The 10,750-nt window shown below is 44.5% G+C and overlaps 1 protein-coding gene across 4 annotated transcripts; it reads left to right on the top strand.

Moving 5' to 3' along the window:
• Positions 1-2,364: 2,364 nt before the first annotated feature.
• ppp1r10 (protein phosphatase 1 regulatory subunit 10) lies at positions 2,365-9,415 on the top strand. 4 transcript variants are annotated; one of them, XM_011481166.3, is made up of 19 exons: positions 2,365-2,420; positions 2,571-2,851; positions 4,802-4,922; positions 5,000-5,086; positions 5,160-5,295; positions 5,375-5,426; positions 5,513-5,602; positions 5,680-5,805; positions 5,886-5,991; positions 6,111-6,217; positions 6,454-6,581; positions 6,683-6,842; positions 6,949-7,092; positions 7,177-7,423; positions 7,504-7,579; positions 7,665-7,883; positions 7,978-8,107; positions 8,199-8,570; positions 8,651-9,415. In XM_011481166.3, coding segments are annotated over exons 2-19 (2,460 nt in total). In that variant the 5' UTR covers positions 2,365-2,420; positions 2,571-2,850; the 3' UTR covers positions 8,809-9,415. The 4 variants fall into 4 exon arrangements, with proteins under 4 accessions (XP_011479468.1, XP_011479467.1, XP_011479470.1 ...); XM_011481165.3 differs by having other exon boundaries at positions 7,662-7,883; XM_011481168.3 differs by having other exon boundaries at positions 2,366-2,420; positions 4,814-4,922; positions 7,662-7,883.
• The last annotated feature ends 1,335 nt before the right edge of the window (positions 9,416-10,750 follow it).

Here is a 10,750-nt window from a genome sequence, read left to right as displayed (position 1 = left end):
TCCAAATGCCAAGGTTAAGTTAAATACAATACAAATAAAATAAAGATAGGAGTAGGATATTTACAGGAAACTGAAAGTTCACTCATAACAAATAAAAATAGAACTATGCAAAAAAAAGATGTCGTGCAAATTCTAAATGTGCAAGGACAGTAATAATAAACAATAATGAACAATGAGAATTTGCAAGGGTGTGCAAGGTACTGTTTGCCAGTTAAAAAGTCCAGGAGCCAGTCACAGATGATGGGGTGTATGCCAAGGAAAGACAGTTTGAGGGTGATTTTGTGGGGAACGACCGTGTTGAATGCAGAACTGTAGTCGAACTGGTTGTGTGTTTGGTTGATTTGGTTTTAATGCTGTTGAAAAAAAGAAAAAGAAAGGATCTTTAGACACATAGGCCAAAATAAACAAAGTGTCTCCAGCAAAATATAAACAGGAAATATGGTGTGGTATTTCTATATTCTCTCCTTTAGCAAACAATAATTTGAAAGACGACATGATATTCTTTACCCACAATTTTTTTGAATAATAACTATGTAAAAGCAAAACACTGTTTAATACTTTTGAGCATATTCTGATTTAATGGACAAAAACGATAATTATCTTGATCACAACATTTTTTGCACAACGTATAATTTGGTTTGTCCATTAAAATAATATATTAAAATAATTAAATCAATTCCAATTCCCACTAAAACTCTCAGCTCAGTAAATAATGTTGCAACAACATCCTTCAGAAATGAGGCCACTCTGTGTGGAAGGATTATGCTTGGGTGACAAGAACATTTTTCGAGAGATTTTAAATAATTAATATTTTGCAGAATTACAGCACCACACCACTGGGTGAGTTTTTTTAAACTTTTGGGCAAACTATAGGAAGCATTTATGGGGGGGCCGATTCCGGTCTGCTCCCCATTCCCTTCTCTGCTGCTGCGCCGGTCCCAAGCCCGGCTGGATTGAGAGGGTTGCGTCAGGAAGGGCATCCGGCATAAAACATTGCCAAGTTAACCATGCACCATCCATTAAAATTCAATTGGATTTAATTTATAAAAACATGTACTTTCTGATCAAAGTATTGATCGTAATTTAAAAGCATTTAATACATAATTGTAAATTCTTAAAGGAGAAACATCACATTAATGGATTATTAAACTGTCTCAAACAGTTCTCTAAATCTTTATATTAGGGGAAACTCAAGAATGCCCAAACGTGCCCCTTTTTTTTCAAGTTATTTTTGCTTTCATATTTGTTTTCATACCTTTTTCTCATCATTGATTCTGATGTCATTGACACATATGCTGTGATTGTTTGTGAAAAAAAAAAAAAAAATTCAAAACACTTTTTAATATTGTGAAGCCATGTATTGTTGCGTAGTGTTGTAGTTGTTATAAAAAAACATTCTATATTTGCTTCCCTTTTGTTTGAACCTCTATGGTCCTATAATTCCTAAGCAAAGTAAGTAAGACAGAACTGCAGTTAAACTATGTAGTGTGCTGCTAGGAAGTTTGGATCATTTTGTTTTCTTTTGCATACCAGTTTGTTTAAAAAAAAGACTGTATTACTTATAATTTTGTTCTAATAGGTAAAATTTTCAAAAGATCAAAACAATGTTGTTTTGTATTCAGAACTGTGTTTTTTTCTTATATTCTATTTTTATAATTGTTGTTTTTTGTATTGTATTCTACAAATGTTAAAAAAAACATTGATCATCACATAGATTAGTTCTGTTGTTTAAACATAAGAAATTGTAAGACATACAAAGTAAGGCTTTAAACTGTGTCTTCAAAAGTAATCAAAGTGACGTTTTTAGGTAAATCAAGTTCTGTTGTCTAACTCATTTACTATTTCCAGTTCCCGAGCTCTAAATCACTTTGGGAATTAACTCTGTAATAATCAACTGCTCATTGGTTTACTTGCATTGTTTAAGTTCTGGTATTTCTTTGTAATTTACAAAATATATATATTATTAATAAACACTTGCAATATATATAGAAAATGCAGCATTTGAATGTATATATATTTTTTACTGTCAGTTGAGCTACGATGGATTGAAAATGGTCACAATGAAGCTTCCGGTTTCTTTCACGGGCGCGTGACTGAACAATCTGACAATCGCCATTTTGAAGAAACGTAATTGACCAAAAATAAGTATTAGAAAGTAAATATAATTTGTTTTATTAATTTGAATTGGATTGATTGTTGGTTTCTGCACTGGGATAATTAACAATAATGTACTTCAAGGCACCATATTTGTAGAACTTCACAGTCACAGTTTTCGTTGTTCCTACGCCCTTGAACAGAGTAGGTAAACCGCCATTTTGTTTCACCGAAACTCAAAAACTACTGGTCGTGACGTCAAAAACGTCATAGGGTATATATACTAAGTCCCTCCTCTAAGCGCTCATTCCTGGATTTGGTCAAAGGTAAGTGAAGTCAATTGAACTGTTGTCCGCCTTTTAGTGGGAAATATGGCTAAAAAATAAAAGAGAATAAAAAGCTCTTTAGTTCTTTAAATGGACCAAAACACACCGCAGATGGCTGTAAGTAAATGTGTGTCTTGTGTGTTTCCGCAGGTATAAATTTGCTTTGACGAAGACTGAGCCGTCGAGGACCTTGAAGAACTCTCTTCAGTTTGATGTTTTTTCTTCAAGTAATGGACATTTGATTACTATTTTTGCCTCCAGCTTCTTTCCGAAGGAAAGGCTAGCATTTAGCTATCAAAGCCCCACCCATAAGTATTTAAGTTGATATTAAAACCATGAACTTTTACGACATTATATTGAAAAAAGAACTATAAGTGCCTGATTAGCACACCATAGTTTTCCCGAGACGCCGAGGACCTTTAGAATCAATAGTAAGTTGCTTTTGAAGTTCAATTTAATGACAATTGTCGTAGAAAATAGGCCAGCTGTATTAGTATGAGCTCACACGGCGGAGCGGGCGGACGCTCCGCTCCCCTGTGTGAGACTGGATGGGCGAAATGCTCAATAAAAGATTTGGTAGCATTACAATAAGCAATCTGTTCATAAAGATTGCCCCCAGGCATTCAGAGAGACAGTGAACATGATGAAGCCGGACTTTTTTTGCCTTGCCTTTGTTTTGTAGAGGCTGCTCCACGGAACGAACACCCCACCGCAATCTGCAAATAAAGATTGCGTCAGTTTGAGGATTGTGGATGTATTCTGTCCAGCATTGTGTTGTTTGAAAACCCGGTGTCTGTAGCGCAGCAGCGGTTTAGCACCATGAACCCAAGGCAATCTGCGGATAAAGATTGCAAGATGAACGGCGGAGCGATGGCACGCGATGAGGATTGGCCGTCGGGACTGCTCTGGGGCTTCTTACTTTGGAGGGTTTTTATTGTATTTTTCTTTTACGTTTTTTCCGCGCGAGGACTGACCGGTCTGAGCCGCGTAGGCGCGTTGCTCACGAGGCGTCGAGTTTTGCCTCAGCCATCTGTGGAGAGGTGATGGGGGAGGGGAGGGCTCTGTTAGCAGCTCAGAGGTGGGCGGGGCCTTGGTGTAGACGTGTCAGTGAGGGGCTGGCCCTGCGTCAACAGTGCTGATGGGACTGATACAGCGCACTGGCGATCGGCCTGCTGCTGTGTATCCATGACAACAGCGCCGACCGGATGTATCAACCACTGTGAGACCGTTCACGCCACGATCTGGCCCTCGTGCAAACCGAAACCCAATTTTTAAGCAACGGTTGTGACTGTACTGACACACGTTTGTGTAATAGTTGTGACATTTCCAGGTTTTATTTGCAGTGTTGTGAAGGCTGTATAAACAAAGTTCCCTTTAGCAGGGTAAGATCTGACTTCTCACCTCTACTGTTTTCAGGGAGCTGGTCTCCAGCAGATGAACATTACAACCACAGACACAAATGCATGCTGATGAAGCTGTCCAAAGCCATCCTTTACTGGGGACATTCAAGCTGAATGGCTTATAAGAACTGGATGTTTGAAGTAAATCCCAAAAACAAAAAAAGAAACACGATCTAATTTGTTTATAAGCATAAAATGTGTTTTTGGGCTTCATTTTTAACATGTACATATGTCAATAACAGTAGTGCTGATTGTGTGTTGGTGCAGGTGTTACAGTGTCCTGTAGGGGGCAGTAACAGCTCAGTATAGGAATGACAGTACACACATCACACACAAAGTCCCTGCTCCAGTTTTATCAGCTGCCATGTGGTGGTTCTGTTCATCTTTGGGTCCAACCCTGTGACTCGGGCCAGTGTTGCTGAAGGTGTAAACCATGACTGACTGTCCCGCCATCACCCACGTTTGAATTCATGATCTTTATTGATTCAAGAGTTGATGTACACACACAGGTTTTCCATAATTCTTATTCTAATGATTTAATTTCACTCAGATTTAAACTATGAATAATAAACATCATTGGATGGATGTGTTGATTTTTGTTTAGTTTATTTGTGTTGGGTTTGTGTGACAGAAAGACAGGCTTGAATTGTGTCTGGTGTATCTTCATGATGGCTTGTTTTTACTTTGCACTCGTATCCTGACTGACAGGACTCGTTTGTGGTAAAAAATCCTGGAAGTCATAGTCGCACAAGTCATAGTAAACCCTCTGAGGGCGGGTATGAGAAGAGCAGACTGGTTTCCTGTCAGACTCGCTTGTCTAGATGTTTCCATCGTAGGGGGAACAAGGAAGTGTCCACAGTCCTTCCATTCAGGGTGGAGTTGATTTGGGGCCTTTGTTTGGCCGTTAGTTGGGCAAAAGTCACATAAAGGATGCTCTGTGGTGCGCCGTGTCTTGTCGACGCCTGTATTCATTGCATGAAGTGTGTGTTTCAGAAATGGCGGGGGGACCGGTGGACCCCAGGGACATTCTGAAAGGAGTCGAGTCTCTGATGGGAAAGGATGGGGAGCTTCGCAGTCTGGAAGGGGTCCCCAAAGTGTTCAGGTGAGGTGGTGATACTCCAGCCCCTGTCTCTGAAGCTGTCTTTGATAGAAACCTAACAGAAAACCTCTGCCTTGCAGCCTGATGAAAGCCTCCACAAAGATGGTCAGTCGATGCATGTACCTCAACATACTGCTGCAGACAAAGTCACATGACATTCTCAACAGGTACGCGGCCGTTTTTCCTTGGGTTAACTTCAAACGTGCAGTCAGTTTTGCGTGACTTGCAGCCTTTCCGCAGGTTCATCAGAGTCGGTGGCTACAGGCTGCTCAACTCCTGGCTCACGTACTCTAAAACCACCAACAACACCCCGCTGCTGCAGCTCATCCTGCTCACGTTGCAGAAGCTGCCTCTCAAAGTGGACCACCTCAAGCAGGTACCACTCGTCTCCCAGCGCCTGTCTGTGCTCAGTTCCAAACGTTGCATCCGAACTCACAGATTTGTCTAATTTCCAGAACAACACAGCCAAGCTGGTGAAGCAGCTGAGCAAAAGTGCTGACACTGACGGTGGGTTTGTGCTCCTTCAGGTGTTGTAGCTCCTCTGTGGAGCTGCTGTACACTGACAGTGCTAATTATAATGTATCTGGTTGCAGAGTTGAGAAAGCTGGCCAGCGTTCTCGTCGATGGCTGGATGGCCACCATTCGCTCCCAGAGTATGTCTGGCTCTGCTGGCTCTCCAGCAGGTAAGCACCCATACGTCACATAACCCCAGCTTCGACAATCACCCAGCCGATACTAACGTGCTTTCTGTTACTTCCAGGCAAAAAGAAAAAGAAGGAGGAGACCAAAGCGCCGGTCAGGGAGGCCAAAGAGAAAAGTGAAGAAGAGAAGAAGAAGGAAAAACCCAAAGCTCACGCACCCAGCCATGCAAAGATTCGCTCTATAGGTACGTTGATCGCTGATCCACATGATGCTGTCTTTAGTTTTTCAACCAAATAACCTCTGACGTACTGTTGGGTTGTGTAGGACTGGAGATGGAGGCCCCCAACCCAGCTCCATCCAAGAAGACGCCTTCAGCCCCCGAGCTGGGAGCCAAATACAACATCAAGCCACCACTCCTCAAGAGGCCAAGGTAACACTCTCCACTTGAACAGTTGCCCTAATGTTTTCAGCACAGCACCATCTGGTGGCGTGTTTAGGAAGTTCTCTCAACAGCAGACCAACTCACTTCCTCCTTTCTTTCTCCTCCAGCACTGCTGGTCCCTTCGACGCGCCACCTCTCGAGAAAAAGTACAAACCTCTAAACATGCCGTCAAACTCAGCCAAAGAGATCAAAGTAAAGATTATTCCCGCTCAGCGTAAGTAAACAAAGACAAATGATAAGTAGGATCAGAGAAGGCAGAAGTCACACACTCATTGTTTGTTCCCTGCATCCCAGTTTAAAAGATTTTGACCCAAAAAGGTGTAAATTCCAGTGTTTGTTGAGTTTATTCAGATCAACTAGATCCGTACCAAATGAATATTACTCATGATTTTAAAACTGTGATATGATGAAGCAGCTCTGTTAGAGATATCCTTTCTTTGTGCACTGCAGCTATGGAGGCCACAGGCTTCCTCGATGCCCTGAACTCCGCCCCCGTGCCTGGGATTAAAATCAAAAAGAAGAAACCTGGTGCTTCAGGCGCTGCAAACAGCAAGGCTGTGTCTCCAACGTCCAACAAGGTACAGAGCTCAGTTCCATAGGCGGCTGTGGTGGACCTGAAGGAGTTTTGTTCTTTCTCTAGATTGTTGAACTAATTGTTTTCTTGTTCTTTACTCATCAGGTGAGCCCCTTTGACAGCAAACCCACTGCATACCCTTCGTCCTCAAATAAGTCGCCATCTCCAGAAGCGGCCACCTCCTCCGCTCCTGGAGATGAGACACAGGAGCCGGAGCAGCCCGGAACGCCAGTCCCCGCCGACGATCCAGAGGCTACTGACAATGGTGAGGCTTGTTCTGTAAGAACATCGGTCTTTACAGAACTTTCTGATGTCGTTGTGGATCACGCGTGCTCTCAGCCTCACGTTTGCACATGACCTCCCATTTGCAGGTGAGAAACCTAACGCCCTGGCAGAACCACGAGCAGAAGATGAAGGCCTGACTAAGAAGGGCAAGAAGAAGAAAACTGTGCACTGGGCAGAAGAGGAGCAGCTCAAACACTATTTCTACTTTGACTTGGATGAAACGGAGAGAGGTGAGGTTTATGGTCATGAAAATGCCGTTGCTGACCTGATCTGTGGTTCGATTCGCTCATGGTGTCCTCGTGTCTGCTTCACAGTCAATGTCAACAAGATCAAGGACTTCGGAGAAGCTGCCAAACGGGAACTGATGATGGACAGACATACGTTTGAGATGGCTCGACGGCTATCCCATGATGCCATGGAAGAAAGAGTGCCCTGGACGTCGCCAAGGCCGCTGATGTTGCCCGGCAGCCTAGTGGCCCCTGGGGCTAACAGCACAGAGAAACTTACCCAGAGAGACCGGGAAATGGGTATCCTGCAGGAGATCTTCCTCAGCAAAGAAAGGTTTGGCTCATTTTTATCCTCCAAGAAACAGCAGCAGCTGAACAGTTCTACATAAATCTTTTCTCCGTTCTGCTTCCCAGTGTGCCTGACAGTCCACATGAACCAGATCCAGAACCGTACGAACCCATGCCGCCGCGTCTCATCCCCCTGGATGAGGTGAGCATAGAGTTTCTGCTGAGACCTTCCCTTCGCCCGTCCTTCCTTCCTTTACTCTAATCTTGTCAATCTGGTGTTCCAGCAGGACTCTTCTATGCTTGATGACACCTACGCTGAGCCCATGGACACCACCCCACAGCAGGCCTCCGCCTTGTCCCAGAACGACAACACCAAACTGCCTCCCGTCATCGCCAAGCTCATGGTCAAAATGAGCGGCCTTTCACAGAGCCCGCCGACCAGCAGCACGCCCAGCAATGTCGCCACCCCGGCTGTGAACGTGCAGGAGCTGCTCTCTTCCATCATGGTACGAGTGATGACAGACTCACAATAAGTGTGTGTTCAGGGGTGTGTATAGTGTGCGTGTGGCGCCGTCAGGCTAACTGGTCGTGTGTTGGCAGGGAGCCACAGGGAGCCAATCCACAGAGGAGCTGATAAAGCAGCCTGACTTCTCTGACAAGATCAAGCAGCTGCTGGGTTCTCTGCAGCAAAGCCAGAACCAGAACCAAGGCCAGACCGGACCGCCTCCAGGTAAACCCCCCATGCCTCTTTCTCATCATGTTTGGGGTTTTTGTGTTTCCTCCGTTGTGCAGCCGTTTCATCGTGTGTTTTTACTGTGCAGTCCACCAGGGTCTGCTGGGCCACGGGCCGGGAATGAACAACATGAACAACATGCACAACATGCACATGCAGATGCCCATGAACGGCGGTTACCCGCCCAACGGCGCCCCAGGCGGCCCCCGCTTTAACCACCCCCCACCCCCACACGCCCACGGACCACCTTTTAACGCGGGCGGAGGCCCACGCATGATGGGCCCGCCTCCGGGTCAGGGCAGAGGCGGCGGCGACAACAACTACTGGGGAGAGGAGTCGATGAGGGGAGGGCCCCACAGAGGGGGGCACTTCCACAGGGGAGGCCGGGGTCGAGGAGGAGAGCCAGGCTTCAGGGGCCGAGGGCGAGGAGGCCCCCGGGGGGGACATGGTAACATGAACGGTAGGTGGATTTCTTGACTGTCAGCTGTGGTTCCTGACACCTGCAGGGGGGGCTAACCGGTCTGTGTTTTGGTTTGACAGACATGTCCAAGAGGGCCGTGTGTCGCCATTTTATGATGAAGGGCAGCTGCAGGTACGAGGGCAACTGTGCTTTCTACCACCCGGGTGTAAACGGACCCCCCCTACCCCCCAACCACCCTGCAAACCAACACAACCAGCACCCACAACACGGCCACTAGGTGGCTCTGGAGCCCACACTTACTTCAAAGCGGTGAACTTTGTGCTATGATTGTGGGAAATCAGGAGGGAACAGAAGTTTCGCACAGAGGCAGCTGAAGCTGTGAAGGTCACGAGACTCCAGTGGTTTATGGTCACTTTTAGAGGTGGGACTGAAACAAACGGCCTCAGGTGACACCTTCAACGGGAACTGTCTCTGCAGCCCGGTAGCTCTAACGCTGCAGGTTCAGTGCCGACCTCCATGGAGCCTCCAACACTTTTTGTGTGCGCACAAAACCAAGACTTAAGCAGCAGACCTGCTGCAGGATGTGTGTTTCTATTACAACCATGTTCCCACACACTGTCTGTTTCCTGAGCAGCTGGCGTTTGTCTGACAGTGTTGCATTCACTGGATCAAGTGTTTTCTGTGAAAACAGCCATTTTGTCCCGTTTCTTCCGCAGGACTCAAGTGTTTCTTTTTTCTTTTTTTTTTTGATACAGCCACTAATTTCAAAAGCTCAGTTTTTTGTCAGATTAAACTGTTTGAATAGAGAAGACATTCATATGTGCTCATTTCAGTTGTTTTGTACTCAAAAGTATTAAATAAATGTCTAAACATATGGAACGTTGTGTGGTCTCAGTGTCCTCTTGCTCAGCAGCAGCCATTAGTGACAGCACACAGCTGGATTCACTGAAATATTCAAGTGGGATCCCCCCTTAACTTGATTCTCATGTAAGAATAAATCTTATTTCTCACTGTAGCCTTGAGTTTTTGGTGAAGATTTTCACCCCAAAATTAGCTAAAGTTGAAGTCTGAATTTTTTTGGGAACCTGTTTTCATGAAGAAGCTAAAAAAATAATCCCAGAAACTGAAAGGGTGAAATCAGATTTTAGCATCTATAAACTTAAAGTGATCAAATTAACAGCTGTGTTTTGTGTCTGCTGACAACATGAGGGACTACTAGATCCAGAGCTATATGTTTCTGTCATGCTCTCCAAATAAAGCTCACTTGCGTCGTCAATTTGGACTTTTAGCCTCAGTTCTTGTTTCATTCTTATAAATTATTTTAATTCTGGGACTAATTTCTTTTTTTTTTGGCTGCTCCACAGCCAATTATCTTCTTTTGTCTCCTATCTTCTGCATCCTCCTCACTGTTCCCCTTCTCAGTATTGAAACCATCTTGATCTGTCTTTCCTGATTCTTCAAAACTTCCACTGACCGGTTTAGTTCTGATCTTATCCATCCTTGTCATTCCCAAAGAGAACCTCAACTCTTTATCAGAGTCTTTAAATCAACAACATGGCTGTTCTGGCCACAGTCTTCCACAACTTTCTTTTCATTATTGCTAACACCCTTTAGTCCAGGAGTGTCAAACTCCAGGCCTCGAGGCCCTGCCTCCTTCTGGTTTTCCAGAAATCCTGCCGTATCTGCTTCTGCTGCTTACCTGGGTCAGGTGTGTTTAGCCAATAAGGAGCTTTAATGGCAGGTTGGTTAGTTGAAAAAGTTGTTGGCCCTTGAGGCCTGGATTCTGACACCCCTGCTTTAGTCACACATTACACCAGAAACCTTCTGCCACCCTTTTCTATTAAGACCTTCTTGAAGATCTGAAGTGAGCTTCTTCTGAGCCAACCTTTCTAGAAAAATAAAGAGATATACCTTATTTTTTGGGCTAATGGAAGGTAGGTCTTGCAGGGTAAGAACCTGCAGCAAACCATCTTATGTAACCGCATACACTTTTGGCTAGTGTGGTTACTGTAATTTGGTTTAGTCTTGTAAAAGCCCAAACACGAGGAAGAATCAAGACAATAATCCAAAAACCTTCAGAAGATCAAATTAAAACTTAAAAGAGAAAGATCTGTCACTTCTAAAGCAGAGAAACAGGCACAGTGCTCTGATGCACTGTACTGGTCATCTTGAAAAAAAAGGAATAAAAAGAAGAAAACAATAATCGCATCTAATCACAC

Source organism: Oryzias latipes, chromosome 11 (assembly GCF_002234675.1).
Source record: "Oryzias latipes chromosome 11, ASM223467v1".
NCBI lineage: Eukaryota > Metazoa > Chordata > Actinopteri > Beloniformes > Adrianichthyidae > Oryzias > Oryzias latipes.
Note: the sequence above shows the minus strand (reverse complement) of the source record. Positions and strands in the feature narration are given on the sequence as shown.

Bases quoted from the DNA above. Each gene is read 5' to 3' on its own strand.
- ppp1r10 (XM_011481165.3), top strand. The intron at 5,087-5,159 runs GTACGCGGCCGT...GCCTTTCCGCAG, and splicing joins TCACATGACATTCTCAACAG to GTTCATCAGAGTCGGTGGCT. The intron at 7,424-7,503 runs GTTTGGCTCATT...TCTGCTTCCCAG, and splicing joins ATCTTCCTCAGCAAAGAAAG to TGTGCCTGACAGTCCACATG.